The sequence below is a fragment of the Trachurus japonicus genome, chromosome 4 (genome assembly GCF_045865225.1).
Source record: "Trachurus japonicus isolate A0001 chromosome 4, Traja_1.0".
Lineage (NCBI taxonomy): Eukaryota > Metazoa > Chordata > Actinopteri > Carangiformes > Carangidae > Trachurus > Trachurus japonicus.
Genome location: NC_140910.1, coordinates 12,782,276 through 12,809,383, shown reverse-complemented (window position 1 = coordinate 12,809,383; position 27,108 = coordinate 12,782,276). Strand labels below are relative to the sequence as shown.

The 27,108-nt window shown below is 43.3% G+C and overlaps 3 protein-coding genes and 1 pseudogene across 3 annotated transcripts; 3 read left to right on the top strand and 1 right to left on the bottom strand.

The window, feature by feature from the left end:
• Window positions 1-113: 113 nt before the first annotated feature.
• Window positions 114-5,402, top strand: oaz1a (ornithine decarboxylase antizyme 1a). Its single transcript, XM_085774080.1, is given in 6 exon segments — window positions 114-280; window positions 3,077-3,143; window positions 3,145-3,231; window positions 3,772-3,947; window positions 4,355-4,440; window positions 4,735-5,402. Coding segments are annotated over 6 exon segments (666 nt in total). The 5' UTR covers window positions 114-161; the 3' UTR covers window positions 4,866-5,402.
• On the bottom strand, window positions 5,279-9,267 carry peak3 (PEAK family member 3). Its single transcript, XM_085774071.1, has 4 exons — window positions 8,963-9,267; window positions 8,489-8,637; window positions 7,488-8,050; window positions 5,279-7,231 (listed from the first exon to the last, which is right to left on the bottom strand). The coding sequence occupies exons 1-4, from the start codon at window positions 9,025-9,027 to the stop codon at window positions 6,137-6,139; spliced, it is 1,872 nt and encodes a 623-aa protein (XP_085630197.1). The 5' UTR covers window positions 9,028-9,267; the 3' UTR covers window positions 5,279-6,136.
• Window positions 9,268-14,089: 4,822 nt separating this feature from the next.
• Window positions 14,090-16,100, top strand: org (oogenesis-related gene). The gene is made up of 6 exons (XM_085774081.1): window positions 14,090-14,170; window positions 14,345-14,416; window positions 14,510-14,729; window positions 15,391-15,548; window positions 15,765-15,872; window positions 15,953-16,100. The coding sequence occupies exons 1-6, from the start codon at window positions 14,105-14,107 to the stop codon at window positions 15,998-16,000; spliced, it is 672 nt and encodes a 223-aa protein (XP_085630207.1). The 5' UTR covers window positions 14,090-14,104; the 3' UTR covers window positions 16,001-16,100.
• Window positions 16,101-22,950: 6,850 nt separating this feature from the next.
• On the top strand, window positions 22,951-24,372 carry LOC146988559 (uncharacterized; annotated as a pseudogene).
• The last annotated feature ends 2,736 nt before the right edge of the window (window positions 24,373-27,108 follow it).

Below are 27,108 nucleotides of genomic sequence, written 5' to 3'. Positions count from 1 at the left end.
TGTGCTGTGCTGTGCTGTGCTGGAGGGGGCATTTTGACAGCAGCACCGCGTCAGGATGGATAGGACACTCCCCTGACAAATATCGCAGCTCGCCGTCTCTCAGCTCCACAGCCGGCGACGAGGAGAGGACAGAGCGAGCCGCTGGTGTGGACGCTGGCCGGATGGTTAAATCTAACCTACAGACGATTTTGAATAGTCATTGTTTTGTTAGAGAAAAAGAGAGAAACTTAACCGAGATGCCTGTTATCGAGCAGTCCAGTAATAAACCCGAGAGCGAGAGGTAAGTTGATGTGTAACTTAGTCGATGTGAGTTGTTATATGCGTTAGCCTAGTTAGCATGCTAGGCTAAGTTTAAAAACCGTGGCCTACCGAGGAGGCACGGTGTATTTCCAGAAACAGCGAACAAGTGCTCCCGATATTACTTGTTTACATAACACCACTATTTATTGTAGTTGACGTTTCTAAGAGACACCGTCACTTTATTTATTGCTCGATACCTGTCCACTGTACGCTTATGTTAACACATCATAGATTACATGGATGTATCTAGTCTGAATAATCGTCGCTGAACACTGTAATCCAGTTGATAGACAAGACCACGGTCAACGCTGCTCCAGCTACTGAGGCTAATGCTAAATACGAGCTAATCTGTGGGGGGGTAAATGTTTTGATGCTAGTTAGCTTCTGTCAATAGCACATCATCCAGTTTACGGTATGTTCTTTAAAGAATATTTAGTGTTAATTAAAAAAAAATAGTGGCCTACCATGTATTATTTTGTTATTTACATAGGACGTTAACGTCGAGGAAATGCTAACTGCAGCAGCTAACAGCTAGCTGCAGGATAATTACAACACTATGTTTACATAATGTGAGAAGGCAACAGTAAAACCACATTAGTTGAATAATTATACTTCACATGTCATTATTTGTGCTTTTGTGCTATTACACGGCTCATTAAGTATAATTTATTCAAATTATGTAAAGTTAGCTTGTAGCCAACGACCGTGGTTGAACGGTGACAGTATTGATCATCTGTGGCTTCTTGGTTGTTTTTTTCCATTTCGCCCCGGGTTCAGGTGTTGTCAGCTCACATCACCGACACATCCTGGAGGAGATGAACCAGTTTGGTTTTCAGTCAATCACTTGAGATAGTTAACCGCCCCTCGAAACACAACCTTTGCAGTGTGCTTTATCCTAATTTAATGTTTTGTATTATTAACCACCGTGGGGACATTTGCCAGCCAGTGGACAGGAGGCGGCTTGTTTACTCGTTCGTCACCATTCAACTGGATGTGTTGATTTACTAGAGATGAGACGGCAGTGGGGGGTTTAGGGGTTTGTTGCCTGAAAATATAGGTCACAATTTTAGAGGTGAACGATTAGTGCTCCAGGGTTTTTTTTATTTTCATTTTCCTCTGAGGCTCAGTCGTGTCCTGACAAGGTTTTTCGGTCGTGGCTGTTTATCTGGCTCTGTAGTATTGTGAAGGACTCGTAGGAAATTTCCACTGCACTGCGAAGGAGGAGGGGGTGGCGGTATGGGGAATTTGAGTCCAGTGATAACACATTACATAGAGGCTATACCTTATTCAACAGACAAATACGGTTTCCCAGTTTTTCTCTGGAAGTAATTTTGTAATAGCAGCACAGAAGCTCTTATGTAATACCCCAGTGAGAGGGGTTCTTGAAGATGGTGATAAAATATGTTGTTTGCTCTTTTACCCATGGCTTTTGAAGACATCGGCAGGTGCCTTTACAAACTCCCCCTCTCTCCGCTTCTGATCCTGTTGTTTATTTTGACACAGGGCTGGTTTAACTGGATTTTGTCCATCCTGAGCATCAGCGCTCTCCTGTAACAATACTTACGTAATGATAACCTCCCTCAGAGATGAGTGGTCCTTTTTTTTTTACATGATATTCATGTGCGGCAGTGGTGCTCTTATGCAAGTAGAGGCTGGAGAGACTCGTCGCTCATGTGACCAGAGCAGCTGTCTTTACCAGGGCAACCCGTGGCGTGAATGGGCTTTGCTGCTGCCCGCTGTGGACACAGTGCAAGGTTTTCAATCAACTTCTCCATTCAGCAGTCTTTGAAATCCCTGTGTGTTGGCAAGAAGAAGCAAGGGTTTATGTAAAGATGGTAACTGGCTGATTTACATAATCTGATAATGGGATTTAGGGGAGAACCTATGATGGCGTGCAGTCTCCAGTGCTGTGCATCTGGGGCACTTGGCTGGTACTGTAAATTGACTTGGTCTGAGCTTTGTGTGTTGCAACGTTTCTCATTTGGGTTTCACACATCTGCTCCACATATAGCACAGCAGTGGCATTTGCGTAAGAGCATCTGCCAGTGTCTGAAAGCTGCTGTGCAGCACCAGCTATGGCTGCTAATGGGTTTTGTTCCCAAACGTGGCTCTGAGAATAGTCCCTCTCAACGCTCTCATTTTTATTCAGCTACACTGGCCATAGGTTTAAAATGGCTGATTTCATTAAACATCTTTTGTTTGCCCCGGCCTGTTGTAAATTGGTTCAACACAATAAAGTGCAGGACCAAAGTAGGCTAATGGCTAGACAAACGGTGCCTGTTTCTCTGGCAGCTTTCCCCTAACAATCATGTGACAAGCTTAAAGTTAGCCCAGAGAAACTGAGGCACGTGAGTTCTGTTAGTTTGAGGAAACAAAATATCACTCTTTCTACTTGAATTTTTCCACACAGGTCAGCGATGAGGATCATGACGTATCTTTGTGAGACGAAAAAACAACATTTCTTCCCCGAAGCATTGTAGTCAATATATGACAGTGAGACGTCAGTGATGTGGTTAAGCAACATAAACCATTCTGGCTTCAGTCAAGTGTTCCTCATCAGTCAACAAATACAAACATCTTCACCTAAGACGGTTACTGATTGACCTGTGCTCCTCAATGTTTTACCGGCACGTCACAGATGAATCACCCACCGGTGTAATGTGTGCTAAGCCTACGGTTTATATTGAGAGCTTGGTTTAGGTTCAGTTCAGATCTTTGAGGTAATACTGCAGTTTTTAATGGCTCCATCCGTGTGTGTATTCATTTCTCCTTCCAGTATCTCCAGTCCCAGGAGGTGCTCCCACTGTTGCAGTAACCCGTGTCCGGGGCCTCTGTGGTGCTCCTGATGCCCCTCTCCCACCCCTGAAGATCCCAGGTGGGCGAGGGAATGACCAGCGGGATCGCAATCTTTCAGCTAAGCTATTCTATTCTGTGAGTTGAACCACTTTTTACATATTTGTTATGTTTTCATGTGTTTAAATTGGGGCCAGTGTGGACCCACCTTGAGCAAACGGTGAGGACAGATGGGCTTATTGACTAGCTGGAAGGCAGCACTTTTGAATTGTGTCGTTCTTACCTCGGTGAAGCAAATGATGTAATTGTTTCGTTAAGATGTCATGGCTATGTCTTTGTGATATCCGAATGCAACTGTAAGGTTGGAGGTGCAGTTTCTACAAGGCTGCTGTACAAAACACGTTTAATCATTATCAGGATGTCCCAGATAAAGTTGGAAAGGCAAATTTTTGTGAGTTTAGTCTGTTTACATAGAAACTGGATATACATAGAAAGTGTGTCCTCCTGCAGAGAACACAAACTATGTTAATGCTCCTGAAATTCAAACACTTGAGTTTTAGCTTTACTTACTGTTCTGTCTGTGCAGGGAAACAGCTGGTAAATCTGAGAAGCATTCTGTCATGGTAACCTTGTCCCTGCTGTTATCTGAAGTAGTGTTGTATTGTCCTTGTCCTCCAGGATGCTCAGTTGCTGGTTCTTGAGGAGCCTCCAGCTGTCAACAGCAGAGTACGTTTCTTGCTCTTTGAGCCCCGTCGCTCTGAAGGAAAGCACTGTGTCTGGCGGGCGGCACTGAAAGGGGGGAACCTTTACGTTGAAATCCCTCCTGGAGCTTTGCCCGAGGGCAGCAAAGACAGGTTGGTGGGCAAAAATGGTTTTGTTGGTGACTGAAAAGGAGAATCTTTTGTTTTGTTTTATTTATGTTTGAACAAAATAAAGGGTTAATTATTGACTAATTGGCATTTGTCTTAGTATTCAATTCCTTTAAAAGGAATTGAATACTAAGACAAATGCCAAACCAAAAGGTACAAGACAAAGGTTAGTTTTAACTTTGTAAAAGTTTTACAAAGTTAAAACTAACCTTTGTCTTGTACCTTTTGGTTGTTGAAAATGTAAAAATGACTGACCGTAAGACATTATTTGTAAGATCTGCTTTAATGAGCTGTTGTGGCTCTTTAACCATGATGAATAATAATTTTCTTGCAAAACCTGTTGACATCCTGTGATACATTAACATTTTTCTGTTTGTTTTGTCTCGTCACAGTTTTGCCCTTCTGCTGGAGTTTGCAGAGGAGCAGCTGCAGGGTGATCATGTGTTTATCTGTTTTCACAAGAACCGTGACGATAGAGGTGAGACTTCTGTTTTTTTGTCTCGGTCTTCTGAACTGCTAATACTTAAAATAAAACTTTGATACAGCACCACCAATTTTTTTTCGAAATAAAAACCTGATGTTACTCTAATTTGCACTAAATAGGAAGGAAATAAATGTGTAAATCGTAGAGGAAGTAACATGACTCCACAGCAAGAAACACAATTGATTTTTGAGTTTCACTAGTTCTAAAGGCAAAATCAACTGATGAGAAAAAAATTCTGCTCAGATGAGGCCAATGTAATTCCCATTCACACGTCTTGTCTCTCCTCAGCGTCCCTGCTGCGTACATTCAGTTTCCTGGGCTTTGAGATTGTGAGACCGGGTCATCCCCTCGTCCCCTCCCGCCCCGACGCTTTCTTCATGGCTTACAGCATCGAGCGAGACTCCTCTGATGATGATTAAATGACCCTGAGCAGTTACAAATGTTTGTTGTTCTCATTTCAATCCATACCACACATCTTTATGATTTCTGGAAATTAAAATATTATCCAAGTTCAGTATGGTGGAGGTTTCCTGTCAGAGGTTCCTTTTTGTTTTTACCTTTACCTACCATGTGCTGTGTTTCAATGATATTTGCACTAGGGTAAGATGTTAATATACCAGGAATGTAAAGCAAGCGCCCCCATAAAATCCGGGCATTGTGTCCTCACCACTGTATTACCCTTCATGATGTGTAGTGCTGACTTCCTTTTCACCCCACACCCGCTGAACTCCCTGATGGTCATTTCCACAGTATAATATTTATGATAAATTGAAATTCATCTTACTCATGTAAGTAGGTATGTCTTCATAGTAATTATCAGTTGATTCTCCTGTTTGTATTGATTTTCTTTTTCTTTTTTTAATGTGTGCATGATTTCATTTGTTGCTTTGATTCACTTGATAAAAAAATCTGCATGTTTTAACTGTACTAAATAAAAGTGCTCACCTTAGACAGTGGCATCTGTGGTTTTGTGAATTCAGAGACATGTAGCCTGCAAGTGTTGGAGCCTCTGCGCTTCGATGGAGCGAGATGACATTGTGTTGTCTGACCACATGTAAAGAAGCGTTTACACCTGTCAGTAGTTGATTTAGTTGTGCTGGTAGAAAGAGGTTTTCAGATGCCATGAGTTCACTGTAGAAGAACACCGAGTCCTTTAGTGATCTGGTACTGTAGTGATCATATTGATTTATTAAAAGTAATGAAAGTGTGGACAAGCAAGAGAATTGTAGCAGCGATCTTGATCATAGCCACTGAAAGCTCTAAATTATTGGACTATCTAACATTGTGCCTAAAGAAGCAACAATCACAGTAAAAAATGCCACAAGTACCGTCTTAATAACATAACTGCAGAAATCTATTGTGAATTAACCAAAGAGATTTAAATTTGTTAAAATTAAATGCCAGTGAATTGAAATACATTGATTTATAGCAACAAGTATTCACATAGTGCAGCATCTTTTTAAACCAACTGTAAATTATGAAGAGCAGTGCATAAATATCTAAATTAAAAGAAGCAAGAGTGGAAATGGCTTGAATTGTGATTGAGGGTAAACCTCAACCAGAGCTTAATGCACAGTTCACAGTTTATGTCTTCTATTGAACTGCAGCTTCTTCTGAGTCACGGAGGAACAGTTTCCGTTCCAGACAGATCACAAGTGTTGACATGATTACGGTATACTGATTTTAGATGTCAGTCAATCTTCAGAGTGAGCCATGTCTGACTGACACTCACAATAGTCTCAGGGTCTGTGAACGCCAAGTACTGCAGGCCCATACAATCCTCCCAATCCAGAGCAGACCGATCCTGGATCAGCCCTTTTTCTGCCAACTTCATCACCAGCAGGGCTCTTTTGATTGTGAGCCAGTTGTGCACAGCTGTGGTGGTGGCCCCTCTGTGCATGAAGAGCGGTACACGAGGGCCCCAGAGAAGCACCTGAAGCGTGGCCACCATGTCTGCTATCTGGGGCCCGCCGCTGCTCCTGTTCTGGAGCTGAGAGGACAGATGAAGAAGACCCCTTCGGTATGAGGACTTGGACTGGCTTGGACTTGAGTCCAGAGATGATGAGCCCTCTTGCGGGGCCAGACAGTATTGAATCAGGGCTCCAATCTGGGATTTGATGGCGATCAGAGGGTGGGGTGCAGACATGGCAGAGGAGAGTGGGTTTAACACCACACGGGGGGAACCTTGCATCCTCCACAACATCTGGATCCTGCCTTCTCTCCCTGTCTTTTCCCACTGCATTTCTCCTTTCAGCCCACTGGTCTTGAACCTTTTCTTCATCTCTTGCTGCTGTAGCTTGTTTCCCCCCTCGTCCCTCTCGCTGCTGGGCCACAGCAGATAGATCTCCCTGGGTTTGAGCGCAGCTGCGGTGGCGCTGGTGTTGTACAGATGTTGTGAGCCCAGTAGTATCTGCAGCATCAGAACACACACCTGTCTGTCATAAACACAACCATCTGAGCTGCTGTCCTGAACAAAGTCCTCCAGAGTGGCGTGTGGCAGGTCTCTTTCAACGCTCACACAGTGTCCCCTCTGGAGTAGAGACTGGACTGAGGTCACACTGGGGTTCACAGACTCTGTCACACACTCAATGCTGCCTCCACCTGGTGCTTTAGCAGCAGTGCAGTCTGACTTAAAAACACTGTGGAGATTATGAGTCTGTATCATGCTGGAGTGTTTTCTCAGGGTGTTACTGGATTGAAAGTGTGCAACCACATTTTGAACATTGACGTGTGATAACTGTTGTTTGGTACAAACTGGGGGAGCTTCATTTTTCTGCTTGTGTACCTGCATAGAGAGAAACAAAAATCAATTTAGTGTTTAATATACATACTTTGCCTTCCTGTTACAGTTGTGACACCTGATGACGGTTGGGAGGAAGTGCTTTTGGCACCGCAAGCCAGTGTCACAGTTACCGGTATGTTGATAAAGATCATGTTTGTATTACTGGTTCCCATGCGCAACAAGAAAACCACTTGTTTCATTGTAGCTGCAAGTAATAATAGTAGAATACATCCAACTAATCATGCATAAAAGAGCTTACCCTTAAACCAAGTACCCTCTCTGGATGCTTGGGGCTGTGCAGGCTGTAGTAGACAGCGTCTCCAACCTGCTCTGGCTGGCTGCCTTCACTCAGCAGGAAATCCCAAGGCTGGTATGAGCTGACATCCTTCTCTGTGGTGTCTCCATGCAGCAGGATCCCAGCCTCCACACTCTGCGCCATGCTCCTTAAAAAGAGGAGGTGGCGATGCTGAATTCCCTGAGACACAACCCTGTGGTCATCCAAGCTGCTGAAAAGGCACGGCAGATGTTCGTCCGGGGTGTCAAAGGACAGCTGGGAGAGGGACAGTAGGGCGACAGGACTCCTGGTAGCTGACACAACCTCCTCTGTCTCCTCATGGCAACAGCTGTCAGGTATGGGCGCCAGCATGTACAGGGGGTTGTCAAAGTTTTGAGGAAGCCTCGGCAGTGGAGACAGGGGAGACAAAGGAGAGAGTGGAGATGGTCTAATGGGGCCAGGGAGCGAGAGGGTGCGAGCTAACCTCTTCTTTGGAATAGGTGGCGGGGTGCCATCGGAGAAAAATCTCTCCTGGTGTCGAGTGGGATCTGAGCAACACAGTGAGAGGGATTCAAATCAGACTTCAGCAGCAAAGCAACTAAGAGACAACATTGTGGACACAGCACCTCTAGAGTCTAGAATAACATAGGCTTAGTCTTAATTTTGGACTTCCAAAAGCACTGAAGTACTATTTTTTTGCAAGTCATGGCAGCCACTCCAAGTATCACTTGCATTTTGCTGCAAGTAAAAGTTTCAGACGGTTACTTCCTCTCTTTCAGTTCTCACAAACTATCGGGCGAACTGAAAGGGCTTAACCACACTTTTTTCCCACACACTTCTATACGTCCTTTTTAGAATTGGAGAACTGAACGGCATGAGGAGGATGCATAAAGTTGGGTGACATTAAACTGATTTGTATTTGCAATGCTATTCACCATATGTGACTTTCCCTCACTGAAACTCACTTTACTATTCTGTAGACCTACCGTAGCGCTGGTGTATGGGGCATTCAGCTGCATTGCAATCAGTAGGTTCAGCAAAGACATCGTTGTTGGCATAGGTTTGATGGTGAAGTCCAATAGGGCTGAGCATGACACAGTCAGAGTCCACGCTGGAGTTACTGCGGGAATAACTCCTGTGCAAGAAAAACAACAGCATTACAAACACATTGACCTATCTGCTATGAATCTATACTGCATATAAAAAACTTTGCATGCAAATAGTCTCAGTTTGACAAAGTCAAGTTCTTATGCAATATCTGTGGCATCTGTGGTACAGTGCATTCACATCACGATACTTGACCTTGAAATAAGAAGTGTCAACCTGTTTCCCAAGTAATTAGCATCTTCTTTAAAATGAGGATATGAGGATTAAACACAATGAAAACTCAAAGAGAGCATTACTGGGATAATGTCAAACTGCAAATGAGAGAGACAGTTTATTTAGTTTGTTGTTCTTACCTATGCTGTTTGGCCGGCAGTGCTGGCGGCAGTTTCTCTGCTCTGCTGGCTGAACCAGTCGCCATCGGGAATCTGCAAAGTTACAGCAGCTCGCCCTCTCCTCCGCCTCCCTTACACACGCAACTGCTGCCACTGAACACTGTGCGTGGAGCTCACAGGTGGCTTACTCAGTTTCTCACCAAACACATTTCCTGTCTCTCAGTTGACTCCCTCTGATGCTTTTCCTCTTGCCTGTCACGGTCTCTGGTGTGTCAAGTCAATTCCTTCTCATGCGTCTGCTCTGTTTATCATTCGTTCTAATCATTTTGAGCTTGAGGTTGGCACCGGAAAGGTAGTGTCTGTTCTGAGGGCAAAAAACCAACTCTCTGAGCTAACCTCAACTTGAACAACAGCGCAGCTACAGCCATCAATTTGCACTCTTTTCTGTGTCTTTCTCACCATTGCACTTAATCTTACATTTGCCCTGCGAAACCTCAGCATGAACTTCTCTCTCTTGGATGATGCAGTTTTAGCTCTTACACATGCAATGTGCCTTTCAGTGATAGGTGATTGCATAATGATTTCAAAGGAAAAGGTCAAATATTTAAGCAGAAAAAAACAGGTGCTTTATTATGTCCATATAATGCACACGACTGGAAAGTCATATATAAACATTTATAGTTAAACAGCTTCATTTAATGTCACTATTATGAAGGTTAAAACCACAAATGACGAAGAGTGCATCCAAATGAGTAGAGGTGGCAACCTGAGGCTAGCTTTGCCTATGGGTTAAGGGCTGTGGCCTTTCCACCTGCAACACATATCTGACTTTAAAATCTCAAAAATATTGGCAGCATAGGCTACTTCCTACCCCAAAACAATGAAGAGAGTAATATGTTTTCAGACAATCAAATGTTCTTGTTGTTTGATGGTGGAGAAATCACTTGTTGCTTCACCAGTTGACCCGTTTCATGACATTATCTTTAATGCGCAATCACAATGAGACACAAAAAAGTACACAACATGTCTGGTGGTTTGAAGTTCCTCCAATTGGCTTATCACACGTAATGATCCTTGATGTTGCCAAACACACACACACACACACACACACACGCCACCATAAATGGTAACTGCTATTATTGTTTATAAGCAACAAATCAAGTCTCACACCATGGCACCTTTATGTAGACGAATAGTGTGACGAAGCCACTCAAGCATAAACAGCTAACCAATGTTGGATATCCTGGTAGATATAAAGCACCTGTGTGATGTCAGTGATACACAGAAACCTCCCCCACACAGATTGTGTCCGATATTATATTCTAATATCTGAGTGGTATTTGTGTTGTCGTGCTGCATAGACTGTATCCTTGAGACGGAGTGTGTGTTGCTGAAGTGCTTATGACTCACCTTCTGCGTGTTAAAGGGCAGCAGCAGTTTCTTTCATGATCAGCTCTGCTATATTTACACCATAACAGTTGCATTCTCGTTGAAAAAAACATGATGCATAGCATATAAAAATTTTGCACGTGGTGTTCATTACGGGAATAAAACAGTGCTTCATTTAAATGTCACCGATTGTCTTTTTCTTTGGTAAATGCAACTAGATAAACTTCTTACTTTTCACTTCCACCTGAGAACAGAAAACAAGAGAAAAGGGATGCACACATCATGGGATCCCACTGGGTCATCGGCTGTGCACATTGTGTCACTGTCTTTAGGTCAGAAAGGCTTTTGAATGTACATGTTATCAGGGCAAACAGGGAGACACAGCTGACCCCAGGTCAACAGTAAAGTGACTTTTCAACAGCACTTTAGACCTGTATAACAACAAGATGAATTACCTAACTGCAATGCAATAAAAGTAAGTAAGATCATATATTTTCAGTACCGATGGCATCAGTCTGTATGTGGCTGAGGCTAGTGGCTAGTTTTTATTACTTTATACGCTTCAGTCCAGAAATAGTTATGTAGAAATAGATCTACCTCCTGAATGAAACCACCTGGTCAGTTTAGAGAGGAAATCAATCTTTGGTAGTCAACTCTATCAATTGGCAGACATCACTGACATTTTGCTCTGTGATGTAAAATGCTGATCACAAAAGTATCCAGTTAGATACATTTAGCGGAGTAAAAAAGCTAAATTTCCCTATAGTGTAGGGAATATACATAAAATGGAAATATTCATATATTTGTTGGGAACCACAAATCTCAGTGTCTTAGGGTTGTGTATGTACAGACCACATTATCACGAATCATCAGAATTTACAAATGAAATTACCCCGCACTTGGTTGTGGTTTAGTAACTCAGTTGAATTCTGGGATAAATCAGAGTAGACTGAAGAGAATTAAGGCAACTTGCTTTGAATTGATGCTTTTGAGCAGCTGAACTGTGAGTGAACTCGATGAAAACAGAAAGCCTTATTTGTCGAAAAGCATTAATGTAAAATCAGTGGGGTAGTGGTGAGGCCATGCACATAAACTAACAACATAGCCAGTGATTATAAATTTAGATCACCTTAATCTATTCTTGTGTCCAGGGACTCGCACTTGTATTTTCCTCGTCCTCCACTTAAAACGGAGCTCTGCGTCATCATGATATTTACCCACTACATTTCAGTGTGTGGGAGAGTTGAAAACACAGGCTATAAGGATGCATTAGGTGGCCGTCATTAAGGGTCTCTCAGCTGCACCTCTTCATATGCTAAGGAGCAAGGAGAATGGCTCGGTTTTTCTCTCTGCCTTGAGGATGCATCAGCGCACATTCATCGCTGCAGGACACAGTCCATGCTAACCATGGAAACAATAAAGACATCTCCAGCAGGGGCGGTGGACAAGAGCCTCAGAGCAACTGACATTTAAGCTCATGAAAGTGTTGGAGGAATTCATTAACCTTAAACACATGGCTGATATGAAGTATTCACTGAGAATCTTAAAGGTGACCCTCAACACAAGAGTTTGAGTTTTGTGCCGAGCAAACTGCTTTTGGTAGACGAGGAAGAGGAAGAGGAAGAGTGACATAATGCACATAAATACACACACAACATTGTGACAGTCTGTTGATGTTTTATTTTTTGATGTGACAACTGGTATATTTTTCATGAGTTTCTACAGTTTTGTCATATTGACAATTGTGTCTACTGACATGTGTTTCATGAGAGCATTCATGGCAGTCATCTCCTTTTCAGATGAATAAATGCATAATTCACACCCAGTCAATCCAGTGCCATGATGTCACTCCTAATGGCAGGAGGTGAAATGTTTCCTTATAACCTCGTAGAAGCGGCGTTTAATCTTTCCATCCTGGTGTCTGGATGCAGAGGCAGTTGACACTGTTTCTTTGGTGGTGGAGGCAGAAGCTTTTATCTGGGCCTTTACTAGTGTTTCTTTATTCTGTGACTCAGTCGAGACTCTGGACAGTCTCTTCTTGGCTCCAGACTGGTGGGAGGAGTTGATTTGGATGTCCCCTCTCCTCGTCCCTGGAGCTCTCCTGAGACAACTTGCAGTCTCCTCGTCCTTGGTTAAGCGGCGTAGCCCGGCTTGGCAGAGAAGCGCCTCCTCGCTTGCCATCTGAGGGCTCTGGCTCAAGGTGATGAAGCCATAAGGGGTGGTGACTTTGGTCAAGTGTGGCAGGGAGAGGGCAGCTCTGCTGGCAGGGTCCAGGCAGTTCTGGGCCTCTGTGTAGGAGCAGGGGTAGGACTGCTCCCTTTGGAGGTAAGACCTCCTCTGCGTTAAAGGGTCTGAGACACTCCGCTCAGCTCTGCGCTCTGACAGAACCAAACTGAAGCCTGAGGATGAAGGGGAGCAGGATGGAGAGACTGATACGGACGACTCTTGCTGCGTCCTTGAGCTCGAGGAGCCTTCTTCTAACTCTGCATCGTCTTCCTCTGTGTCCTTGTCAAGCGATCTTAAGCTATTCTGCACAGACAGACTTGGTATGGTGAACTGTGGGATGCTGTTGGGTGTTAGGATATTTGGATAAATGTTCTCCCGGCTTGTCTGGGAGTCCGATCCCAGAGAACAACCAAAGGACTTTGCACTGCTGGTAGCCCACAAGAGTGCACGGATCCCTGCGCTGCTGTGCCTCCGTGCTGTGGAGAAATCATCTGAAGCTTCAGTTCCACTGCAAATAGCTCCAATGCTGAACGTCCGTGTGACTGTGCTCTTATACATGTCTGAATGTCTTCTACACAGGCTTTGTCTGTAGATTGGCAAGAGGAGGGATGACAGGAAGCTTTTATACACCTCTACTCACATTTCACCCACCACCAAATGCATCAACAGATACGTAAATGTGACGGAAGACAGTGCCGGAAACTGTAACCAATTAGGGAGCCTGTCAAATATGGAAGCATGACCTGGCCTCTCTCTTAAATCTCTTCATATGCTAAAGAGCAAACAGAGCAGCAGCATCTCCCTGGCTCCCACAACGTTTGTTGATCCATGAGTGAGCTGTTAAATGCTACTAATTATTTAAACCTTATTATGTAATTTGTAATGGTTAATGTATAGGCTACCACATTTCCAACACTGAAATGACTGAATTGACACAAAGTATTTTGTGTCAATAGATGTTAGAAGATGAGACAATTTCATGCAGTTTTATTCAATATGAGCAAATGCTGGTGCAAGAAACCCTGAACTATGTGCCAGTCACAGTGTCTACAATAATAAGTAGCTATAGGGAGCAAATTTATTTTAATTGAGAACTAGCTAATGTGAATCATCATTACATTCACTTATAAATCGAGATGCATCATTAAAAACAAGCATAGGTAGATTAGCCTACCTTTTAAAAAGTAGGCTTGTGTTTATTTTTATATGAATAAATAATTTGCAATAATGTTATTATTTTTAAAATTCAGTTGTTAACATTGCTTTTTGTATCCACATTGTAATAAATTACTAAGAGGTTTGAGGTTTCTGTAAACAGCCTTGCTCCATCACGTGACCCCCTCCCTTGGCCTGTTGCAGGCTAATTGGCGGGACTTGTCCATTGGTCCGCGCTGATTGCCTCAGGTGTGCAGGTTTGTATTGATTGGCTAAACGGCAGTGACTTCAGGGTACATTTTCAGGGTGGAGGCCCACGTAGACTGTAGCCCCCTTCAGCCTCTCACCTTCACACAGCCCGGCTGGTCCCGCAGGCCCTTGACCCGCAGCAGGATGACTTGTGAGCCCCGCACAGATGCCATGGAGCTGGAGCCGGAGCAGGCCCAGACCCAGGCCCAGGTCCAGGTCCAGGCCCAGGCCCAGAACACAGAGGTAAGGCTGGGCGCCAAACGGAAGCTAAGTGTCTTTAGCCATCCAGTCCTCTCTCGCTAACTGGCTGTACTTGTACTGACACGGGGGGTGCCCGTATGTCTGGTAGTTTTCACCCACTCGGTGTCCTCTCCTCTCCTGCAGGACAGAGTCGTGAGGAGAGACGGCGTGCTTCGCTCCGTGCTGCGCGGCCTTTTCTGGCCTTTTGGCGTCGTGGTAGGTCGGCCCACATGAGCTAATGCTAACGCTGCTGTTGCTGTTGAGTCTGTTTAGCTTTACACTGGACTTGACACCTGCTCCCCGTTACAGGTGCGTGCTTACCGCGGGGTGTGGTGGGTCATGGGCTTCCAGCAGCCCAGGGAGACCCCCCTCCCCAGCTCCGTGGCCCCCAGCCCCGCGCGCCACAGCCTCGCCGGCCGCAAGCGCCTGCGCCGGGTCACGCGCCTGCTGCTGTCCGTCCTGCCCCGCTGGGTGCAGAGCGCCCTGGGCTACCCGGTGTCCAGCAGCATTGGGCGCTCCCTCTCCCCAGGTAGGCCTACTCGTTTCAAATTTGGTGTGTTTGTTTGTGTGTGTTTGTGTGTGTATTTCTGTGTTTTTGTATTTACAATGGTGTAGGGTGAAGTGGTCCCTTCAAGAAAATCCACTGTCACATGATTGGTTAAATACACCCACCTGTGTACCTTGTGCTTCACACCCCTGATGAAGACATCGTCGAAACGCGTTGGATCCTTTTTTATTTATTAAATCTCTGCTAAGCCACGAGTGCCTCGGGAAGCTCCTGTACCCCTTAGACAGTCAGTTTTTTCCTCAGTTTATTGTCACTTATTTTCCCTTGAAGAGCACCTTGAGCTATTCTACACATTTTTTTCACCTTTTTTCCTTTGGCCTCTGCAGCACTCCCCCTCCCCCTCATTTTCTTGGTTTGTTTTTTGTTTGGTTATCGACTTTAACCCCTAAAACACTCTGAGACAGGAAATCCCATGGTGGTTTTGTCACCCAAGGCCCTCTGAAACCACTGTGTACAAAACATTCAGCCACTGTCTGTGACGCTTCCTTGACCATAGTCACTTATTGGTTCCAGTTAAAAAGAACTTCACCCATGGCATAATGCCAATTTTTACCCATGCCTTACAAAATTAAAGCAGAAATGTATAGTGATGAAGAGGTAAATGTGCTTGTTGCCCCAAAAGAAATCAGAGTCTCTCCTACTAAACCTTGTGGCAAGGGCAGCAAGAGGAAGCAGGATGAGTTGGAGGATGAGGAGGAAGAGGAGCATCAGACCTGGGTGGAGGCACTCAGTCAGGAGCTTGCAGACGATGAAGACCCTGAGGAGGATCCTGACTATGAGGTTGGTTTTATTTCCCAACATGTAAACTGTTCTCACATTAATATGCGAACAGGGATTGCTATAGAAATAAAACAGTGGAGTGTCTCAAAGTCTGCTTTGAAACATGTTTGCTACTGAACAATGTCTAATCTCAAAAGTGTACTTTCATTTTCAAAATGGCTTCTGAGGAAACCTCAGTCACTAATTTTGATGAATTCCTCAAAATTAATTCCTCAGCCCAGTTCTGTAGAGACTGAGAGTGAAGAGTACTGCTCACAAAATAACACGGAAAGCGACATTGAGGTTCAGGGGAAAGGTGTGGTCATTATTGAAGACGTCGAAACGGTAAGGGTCCATCTCACTTCTCTTTAAAACATGTGGACAGTGATCAGAGTGACGCACTAACTGGTCTTTTGTGTCTGCAGGAGACTGAGCCTCCCACTCCAGTTCAAGTTGTTTGTCCTCATGTTTAATGTGTTATATGACTGTTATATGACTGCTATTTTTGTATGTTTATAAATTAATACAATAAAACTTGTCCTTTTGCCTTGACATGGCTCTGGCCTTCCACTAGATGGCAGTAATGTATCTGTTAGTAAATGATGGCTGAACGGGGTGCAAGAGATTAAGTAAATGGGGTTTAACTGTTGGTACACTGCATGTGCCACTCTTAAATGCAGTTGCTGTGATGTTCGACATGTTGCATTAAACTTTGTAAAAATACTCCAGGGTTCAGGCTTTATTTGACAATGCAACCACACTTTAGCATCTGCTAGACTTATTGCCACTGAAAATCTCACTGCAAAACCCAAACATCAACATGGATGTCTTGTCGAGCTAAAAACTTGCAGTCCCTCATTAACCACCTGTCTATCTTAAGATGCAGTCTGGTTTTTAAATCTAATCACAATTACCAGGGGAAGAGTCTTGAACAACATGGGATTTAAAGTTTGGACAACTAATGGTCTTAAGTTTACAGTTCATTTGTGTTTGAACTCTGACCTGGCATTTAGGCTTGTAGCTCCGCTCATCACATTCACTTGCAACTAATGACATTAAGTAGCCTATGTAATACTCTGGGTTTTACAGGAGGGTTGCTTCTAATGTACCAAATAACTCAGACCTTCACCTTGTCCCATGCCACTCTCACTGGACCAGGATTACGTTTTTTTTCTTTTTGAATGATTACAAATATACTCTTGGATTTGATCAGACAGCTTAAAACAATTGACTCAGGGGTTGATAGAACAGCAATTTTTGTTTTACATAAAGGATTTCATCACTTCCTTTGTGAGCCCCCTCCAGGTATCACATGTGCGTGACGCACAGAAATGAAATTCCGATTTATGAACTGCTCTTCTGTTTGGGGGTGTTGACTTAACACCGTGACGGCGGATAAACCATAGCTATTTCTGACTGAAGCATGTGACTTTCAGTTGTTTGACCTGAGTTCATCCAAGGAGAAAATGAGTGTTATCACAGAGCTCACATCCCACTGGCTCCCTGCTGCAGGTGAGGGCAAAGCTGCTGCCGTGTGGCTCTCATCTTCCTGGCACCAGGAGAGACTGTGGAGCGTACTTCACCAGCTGCCCACAGAGTCCAACCTCTTGTGTCTATGTGCACACACGGCGGCTTCTCTGTTCACCGCTGTGTTTGTGGGAGTAGGTGGCAGGCTTCTGTGAAGCTCCCGCGATCCTCTTGAAAATGACTGAACTGCTACTTGTCCTTGTCCAATCAGCACCCACTCTCCCACACTGTAGATGAAACACTACCACTCGCCTCCATCTATATTGTCACCAACAGTGGAGCAGAAAGTATCATGGTTAGTCATTAAACATTTTATCTTTTGTACTGCCCCATTACATGCACAAAATCTTTTTATTTTTTATATATATATATATTTTTTTTTACAGTTTTTACAATCGAAGGCATTTAGTGAATTGTGTTGGAAGAAAGGCAACTCCACATGTTCATTGATAATTGTCAGTTTATTTGTCATAATGTGTACTCAGCCTTGGGAAACAGGTGTGTTTTCATTATACAGTATAATATCTCCAGCATGTGCCAAAACACAAGACAATCCAAATCCAGCACCTGTGACATTTTCAACAAACACTCAACCTTATGAGCTCTGTCAAGCTGTTTGTTTACTCAAGAGTTATTTTATTGTATGGTGAGTGTGTTACCAATCTGATGACAGCCTTTAGTTTAAAAGGGATGTAATCCAGTATGAATGGGAATCATTTTAGTTACTACTACAATTAATTCCTGAAAACTCTTTAGGTTGTTTTGATAGAAAAACTTGTGACTTCCTCTTTTTTCATTTCCCTCTCAGATGTTTTCCACCTCCTGATGCTCGGGTGCAAGAGGCAGCTGCCACCTCACTGAAGAAGCAGAGAGCACACTGGTAAGAATTAAACGCTGTGTGTGTGTGTGTGTGTGTGTGTGTGTGGGGAGGGCAGCAGTGAGAGCTGGATACAGAACAGGAACCGATGGTCTCTTGGGGTTCTCATGGCTGTCTGAACGTTTGAAGGGTAGACTGCTCAGCAGAGGCAGCAATAGAGAGCATCGACCTCTATCTGTGGTGTTTGGAGCCAGCTGGAGACTGCTTTTAAAACCAGAAACTCTGTCTCTGCCTTTCAACTGCAAGGTGAAAACATGGCGCCTGGACAGGGCTGTACATTTCATGCACGGTCCCGAGTGTGCTGCAGAACAAAGGCAGCCTGCGCTCCTGCTGCGAATGAGGTGGTGGTCTTGTTGGTTTCTAGTGGAAGGTGTCATGCAGAGTGATTTGTTGAGGTGATCAGTTGAGATGCAGGGCGTTTATGTTACAGCCAGCAGGCGCTTTCATATTATGACAGGGCTTTTTCTTTATTGTGCGTTTTTTTTTTCTTTTTATTTGATTTATTTGAGCAGATTTAGTGTTGATGCAGCACAGATTGTTATAAAACCTCACACACACACACACACCCAGGGGCTTTGCACTCTGCAGAGCCACAACTAGGACTCTGTGACATCGGCTTATTGTCACCTTGAATGAATGGCAGCAGGTGCCGGCTGCTCCCCAGGCCCCCAAGTCTGACCTGCAGGCTATTATCTGCTGCATTACAATGTGACTCTGTAATGTCAGCCGACAAAAGTGCTCAAACTCACTCCCCTGCCTCTTACTTTCCCGCTGTAACCTTCTATACAGCCCCTCTGCAGCCCCCACCCCCCCCCCCACCCAGCACAGTCACACAGTGTGTTTGGCTTTACCTCCAGCCTAATGACTAGCTGTCCCCGTAGATTTCAAGAGCGTCCATCATCTTCAGAGAAGTAGGGAAGGAAAAGAGGCATGAAAAATGAAGCGGACAGACGCAGCCTTCAGTTAGTCATACACTTTGATGCAGAGGACAGCGAGGGCTCTTGAAAAGTTTCAGAGTGAAGGAAAAACTAGACGGAAGTGGGGTTTTAGTGTAATAGATGGTAATCTGAGTGCTGTGGACTGAGTGGAGGATCAACTGTTGGTGGATGAGCAGCTGTCTCTTCAAATCAAGTCAAGCTCTAGGTACAAGACAGAATCCAGTGAATTTGTTTTAGAGATAATTTGACATGGCAGTGTTTTTCATTTCCTTAATGTTGGTTTTATCCCCCTGAAATAGTTTTACATGATAATCTGATGCCCTGAACTATCACAGGCCAGCTTATCCTCAAAGTCCCCCTGAGCTGCCGGCCTGCATCACCTCAGCTTCTCATCTGGATGAGTGTACTTTATGTCTCACTGTGTTCCTTGATCAATCCAGCAGGATTTAAAAGCTTTGCCGCTATCTGTGATTGCGATCGTCCTTGTCTGTCCAGAGGTCGCTAACACCTCTGACTCACAGCCGAGACAATCAGAAAATTGTGCAGGGCCCTCGAAGTGTGCGAAGTCGGCCCCCGCTGATGCCAGTAAGCAAATCCATTCACACGTTTAGGATGCTATTCTGAGCCGCGGCCCAGGGAGCAGCGAGATAACGGCATGCACGCAGATAGGGAAGAAGCTAAGTCTGTATTATTTCACATCAGCAACTCTTCAGCTCACTTTGTTTACACCAGCTGGAGGACCTCTGAGTTGGACAGGTCAAAGGTCAAACATGCAGGCCGACACACCAACAAGCTGTTTGACTGGTGTCCAAGTGACTGTACGGATCACAAGATGCAATTCAATTGTGTTTTACTAACAAGGCTATTTGTGTTGTGGTTCCAGTTTTAGATTTTTAGAATGGTCTTGGTTATAAAATGTGTAACTTTTGGCTTACTGTTGCCCTCTAGTGGAGCTGGGGCGGGTTGTTGTTTTGCTTTTACAGTTTTTCACGATCGCTATGACCAGTTCTGTCAATACTTTTAATGCTTTATCAAAACTGTTAACGCACAACACACGTAAAGCACACAATTGCCAAAACAGTTTATTTCATGCTCAAAATCACATATTGTAAACTAAACACAGGCACGCATTTTCAAAATACAAGAATACACTGACACACCAAATCTACTAAAACATTAACACACATAATCTTTTAACAGGAAAACTGCATTGGGCCACAGGTTCTCATCCATTTCCATATTTATATTGTTTTTATTTTTCACACAAGATCTGCCCAAAGACGTTATGTGATTCAAAGAGCCTCAAGACCTGAGTGTGTTTCCTATGGAAACAGCTGCTCATTGATTTTCACAACTTCAATCAGCTGTTTTTCAAAAACAATGAAAAAACAAATACAGGACATACGTACATTTTTTCCAATCCACAATATGAACTGCTGTTCACTCTAACTTTAGCCTTCAGGTTTGGTCTCGAACATGAGGTTTTCTGTTTTGACAAACAATGTAAAAGCAGTTGAACATTTAGCAGTTAACATCCATTGTTTTGGTCTTAGTAGAGGTTGTTGTAATAGAAGTTAAAGCAGAAGTAAGCGGAATATTTGTGTTAATATAAGTCTTAAATAGTTCTATCTTCCGACAGCAATCACTTACATAGAGTGTTTGGTCAGAAACACGGGTCTGTCAGTCACTCTGCTCTGCTGTAAGCTGAGGAGAAAACTTTCCTTGTATCCTACAACCTTTATCCAATGAGGAGAGAGAACGGCATAAAGGGGCGGTCCTCTCTGTGTGTGCAGCCAAGGGATGCGCGTGAATGTGGTGACGTAGGGACGAGGGCGGGGACTGCTAACTCCATCGGCTGACAGGAAGTTAGCCAAAACCACCGGATCGCTTACTTCTGCTTTAAATGTTAAATTAAATGTGTTAAATGTATGTATTTAGCCTGAAAAGAACAAAACGTGTTGTATAGCCCACACAGGTCGGATGTTGTGCAAACTGTCTTTGGAGTTTGGGAAACATACATTCATGTCAAATTCATGTCAAATTCATATGTGGATAAATGTGCTTGGTTTTACAATTATCCAGCGATTGGTTAACTTTTTTTAGTATACTTCATAAGTATATTTTAAGGCTTTTCATGCCTTTATTTGATAGGACAGTTGAGAGAGACAGGAAATGGGAGGCAGTGAGGACTATAGCCTCAACACATGGGGCGGGTGCTCTACCAACTGAGCTAAACACCGCCCCAAGTTAGTCAACTTTTGACTTTAAAAAAATGAATGTCATTAAAATAAAATGGAAATGTATACCTTTAAATCTTGAAGTAGCTATTTTACTTGAAGTAAACTAATTAACTCAGATGACTCACATTCACTTGATCAGCTCATCATGAATACTCTGCAGCACTGTGAGCTGTGTGGTTGAGAGAAGCTCTGCCAAGCTGTATAATTCTTAGTATTAGAATTTATCTGACACTTCAGACTGCAGAAGCTTCATTTCATTAAGTTAAGTTTCCACTCAAGAAATGTATTTCACTGGGTGGGTATTTCTGGTTTAGGGACTCTTGAAAATGTCCATTCTCTATAAGAACTATATGATTTTGTCTTAAATTAAACAGTTGTTTATTGGCTAAACCCATGTGATTTACATAATATATTGAATGGTTACCCCTCCTCTCGCCCCAAGTCAGCTGAGATAGACTCCAGCTTACCCGTGACCCTAGTGCAGGATAAGCGGTATGGAAAATGAATGAATACTGAATGGTTTTTACAGACAAACTTGTTATAGACTGACGAGGAAAAAGTATGTAAATCAGATGTACACAGGTATTGACACTGAGATAGGTTTGAATTAATACTTTGACAGGTAATTTTTAACAGTTTAAATTAAGGCTGTCAAAGTTAACGCGTTATTAACGCGTTAACGCAGCATGCCTTTAACGGCACTATTTTTTTTAACGCGCGATTAACGCAGTGACATTTGAACCTCGGGCCATTTGAACCTCGGGCCATTCCGTAGCTTGGAAAACCAGGAAGCAATGCGCCGAGGTTGATGCCGCCAACAGACTACATCCCCGTGAGCAGTAATGGAAAGTTATAGTATTTTGAATGGCAAATTCAGCTACAAAGTCTTGCCAGATGGCTCTCGTGACAGGACAAAAGTCATTTGTATTTATTGTCACCGTGAATTTACCTACCACCGGAGTACGTCAAGTCTCAAATACCACTTGTCGGCCAAGCACACAGCGGATGCAGAGACGCCGGCGCCCCCTCCTCGCATGAAGCAAACCACGCTGGATAATTTGAAAGGGAAACAGGTGGACGACTCTACAAGCCGCAAACTTACAAAAGCAGTCGCTAAATGGGTGGCTACAGCGTGCAGGCCGATAAGTATTGTGGAGGACGACGGTCTGCGAGAAATAATCCGCATTGCATCCAAGGACTGGACATACGAACTGCCTAGTCAAGCCACTACGGTCAAGAATATCCACGAGCTGTATGAGGACGAGAGAGCCAAGGTGGCGGCGGCGTTGGGGCAGACAGGCACAGTGGCGCTGACCGGAGACTACTGGACCTCACTGAGTAATCATAGTTATCTCGGCGTCACGGCGCATTATTTTGATGACGAGTGGAGACTTCAGTCGCGAGCTCTAACTGTTATGAAAACAGAGGAGAGGCACTTCGCCAGTACGTGCGCGGAGCATTTCATGCACATAGCGAGAGAGTGGAACATCACAGAGAAAGTCAGCACGCTGACCACCGACAGTGCACGGAACATGATCGCGGCGTCTAAGGAGCTCCCGTTTGAGCACATGCCCTGCACAGCACATCTTCTCCAGCGAGCTATCACCGTTTCTCTACAACACAGCCCATTTGATAATGCACTGGCAAAATGCAGAAAGGTAGTCGGCCATTTCAAGCACAGTGCGCCAAATTCAGCGGAGCTTGAGCAGCAACAAGTTGCGAGGGGAAAAACTAAAGAGGTGCTTACACCAGATGTTTCAACCAGATGGAACAGCACCCTGGAGATGATCAGGCGTATTCTGAGAAATCAAGAACCACTGAGAGATGCCCTGGCCCTCCATGCAACCAAGGTCACCATGCCAACAGCAGCTGAGCTGGATAAACTGCAGAAGTTAGAGGCAGTGCTGGAACCCTGCAGGTGAGTTACTGTCTGATACTCCCATTGATGCAATAATTGTTTCTAGGTGTGTGTGTGTGAGTGAGAGAAAGAGACAGAGTGTGTGTGTGTGTGTGTGTGTGTGTGTGTGTGTGTGTGTGTGTGTGTGTGAGAGAGAGTAAGAGAGCTGAGAGAGAGAGTGTGTGTGTGTGTGTGTGTGTGTGTGTCTGTGTGTCTGTGTAAAGAAGGGGGGGGGGGTCTTTAGCCCTTCTGTGGGTGAATGTAACAAGTTCTTAACACTGTCTTTCCCCTATTATTGCAGGTACATAACAGAACTTCTCGGAGGAGAGAAGTTTGTATCCTGTTCAGTAGTGCTGCCAGCCTTATGCCATCTGTCACGAGTCATGCAAGCCTCTGAGGATGACCCAGCTTAAGGACCTAAAGTGTCTGAGCAAACCTGACAGGGCTGAGGTGTGGCGTTTGATCACTGCCTTACTCAGGAAGGAGAAGCCTGCACAGCAACAACAACCAGTGGCACCTGGGCCACCTAAGAAAAGATTAGCTCTCCTGCTTGCTCCAGGGTCTTCATCTGATGAAGAAGAGGACTGCCTTGAGAGCTGTGTGGAGCGCTACAAGGCGGAGCCCACTATTGACATGGAGGATTGTCCGCAGCAGTGGTGGTCCAACCATGAAGGGGCACACAGCATGATGGCCCGCCTTGCACGCAAGTACTTGGCAACACCTGCCACCTCCGTGCCATGCGAGAGGCTGTTTTCACTGTCCGGGCATATTGTGAATAAGAAGAGAGCCTCCCTGGCTTCTGAAAATGTCAACAGGCTTGTCTGTTTGAACAACTGGCTCAGTGGAAAGAAATAACTTGACATTCATTTGGTCTGGTAAAAAAGAGAAGAAATGGAGGCTGATGTTTAGTTAAGTTTATTTGGTCTGTTAAAAGAGGAGATGGAGGTTGGGTTGTTCAGCCTCTGCTGAATATAACATAACAGTTGTTTACATGTTCTATAACACTCATGCACACTTTATTTTTTAAATTATTTTGTGCATCACCCTGTTTGTTTTGAATTTGATGCAAATTGCTATGCAGTGCATTGAGGGGCATTCTTTTCTGTTAAATGGATCGAGTGTGAAGTTCAACACACTACTGTGTAATAAACATTACTATGCAGTTTGCATATGTTAGTTACTTGAACTGAGTATTTCTCATTGTAGAAATAAATAAACCTGTTTTTGCACAAAGCAAGCATTTGTCTATTCTCATGTTGAAAAAAGTATTACAATTTGAAAAAATCAATTTAATGTACCGATGAAAAATATGCGATTAATTTGTGATTAATCGCGATTAACTATGATCATCATGCGATTAATCGCGATTAAATATTTTAATCGATTGACAGCCCTAGTTTAAATATGTCAAACTGCAATATAAACTTTTAACTTTGAGTGAGAAACACTTTCAAAGTCAAAGCTTGAAACGTTTAAATCTTCTATCCTGTGAAAAGAAAAGGAAAAAAATCCAAGTGTCAGCACCTCAAAACTGTACTGACAGTAGGTTCAGCTCTTGAATAAAGAGACCTTGACACTTTCCACCTTGTGTTATCTTCAACTGCAGTAGAGATCTCGTTTGCACATGTGCTCCTCTCTTCTAAATTTCCATTTCCCAGCAGCTTTTAATCCCAAACAATCACCTCAGCAGCTCATTTTGCTGAGTAACACATTGCACTTTAAAGAGGAGAGAGACGGAGAGGGGGATTTTAGCTGGAACTGTGTTTTTTATCATCAGTTCACAGTCAGATGTTTCTGATCCACAGCAAAAGATGTACAAACTCCAAAACACATTTAATGATAAGTACATAATAGTGTCTACAGAGTGACAGGCATCTCTCTCTGAAACCAGCACAGTGACAGTGCTGCAAGTCAACCATAGCGGCTGCTTTTTTATTTTGGTTTCAAGAAATGGGCTCAAGGGATTTATATTCCTCAAGTGATGATGGAGTGGCAGCTGCTTCCTCTCACACTGCCAACAGTGCATCCACCTGTTCACTTATTGTGTAGCCAGATGATTTTAATGGTCACGTTTAGTTTGATTCATGAGACTGTGATCTTCCTAACACAGAAAATTCACCAGGATGAATGAATCTTGTTATTTGTTTTTATTGCTTAAAATAGCAGCAGGAACTTGCCATTCAAATGCTGTGCCTCCTCTTGGAGGACGCATTCAGTTAGGTAAAATGTTATTGAGTCATATTTTGAGAAACAGATTTAGTCTAAATACCTGTTTTCGACAGACTCTCTGGCACCGCTGCTTGTGCTGTGATACCACAGTGAATAAATATTCACAACTTTGTCTTCACAACTATTTTCCGTCCTTATGTGACAGAAACAGTAAAGATGAAGTTAAAAAAACACGGCCTATTGTAGCTGTAAGCAGAAAGCTTTTTTTTTTCCCTCTAATTGTTAACAACTACAGCTCCAACTGTGGGCAACCATGAGTGGAGGCCACATGTATCATCAGAATTTTACCTCAAAAACTGATTTTTCTTTTTACTGTGGTTTCAAATCTGCCTGCACGACAGTGAATGACTTACTCAATTTGTGAAGCCACTGTTGAACTGGCACTTGTCAATTAGCTCAGTGCGATAGACAACGGTCTTTGGTTCCACGGGTTGTGGGTTCAATCCTCAACTGGTGCAAATTGAACATTATAAGGTCAACTGTCTTGTCTTCCTGTTTGTTGCTCAGAATTTGCCAAAATTAGCCCGGACCCGACCCATTGCTGCGCAGCAGCTATAATTATCTATTGAATTTGTTAATTCCTCTATTACTTCTGTGAGAGCCATTGAGGTGGATCTGTTGGTTCTGAAGCCATACTGGCCTTCAATCAAAATATTGTGCTTTTCAATAAAACTGTCCAGTCTTGCAACAAAGAGTTTCTCAAGGATCTTAGAGAACTGGGGCAATAGTGAGATCGGTCTATAGTTTGTATATAAATGTTTATCTCCTGTTTTATAAATCGGTATTATTTTAGCTGTTTTCATTTCTGTAGGAAAGGTACCTAGTTTGAATGATAGATTACATATATGAGTAATGGGGTCGACTATTTCTTCGATAACTTTTTTGATTAAGGCCATATCTATGCCATTCTCATCAATAGATGCTTTATTTTTGAAGTTCTTGACTACATCTATTATTTATTTTCTAGTTACATCATGTAAGAAAATTGTGGATGGGTTTCTGTCAATTTTATGTTTAGAATTTGCTCCCCCCTGTGGAGGTTTTATTTTTTCCGCCAAATCCGGCCCCACACTAACAAAAAATGTATTGAAGCCCTCCACTACATCATCCATGTTGGTTATGTCCTTTTCCTTTTCAGTGAAGTAATTTGGATAGCTTGGTTTATTAGTAGACTTTCTAATAATTTTATTAATTATATTCCATGTTCCTTTACTATCGTTCTTATTATTTTCCAATAAATTGTTATAATACTCTTTCTTACATTTTCTAATACAGTTTTTCTCTGTTGGTTTGGCTCATTTCTTGAAACAGAAATTACATTCTTAAAACTATAAGACCATTTGGCCAAACAGTCTTACAGTTCTGCACAACATTACAGCTCACTAGCAAAAGCGCATATCTCTCCCAAAACTGTTCACACATGCTTCAAAACTAGATTCCTTTACCATGTAAAGTGTCAGTACCATCAAAATGGCAAAGATCTTTCAAAAATAAACTGGATGGTTCAGCATAACACCATGGATGAGCTGCAGAACCTCATATCTCTCCCAAAACAGTTTACTTATGTGTCAAAACCAAACTTCTTTCTCATGTAAGTAGTCAGTGCCCCCAAAATGCATCATCCCTGTGGCATTCTGTGAGCACTGCAAGTCAAAATGCTTAGATGTTTTGTCACTATGGCAGAGACGTATAAAACCTAAGAAAAGGACTTTACAGTAAGAGCAGCCTCCAAAGTTTGACATCACACACACTGCACTCATATTGCCAAGGAAATTGTAACCATTTTTATTCACATATAGCCTACATAAAGTACTCAAGATTATGTACTGTAAAAACAAAATGTATAGAGGGATTATCTGTTTACCAACAAATC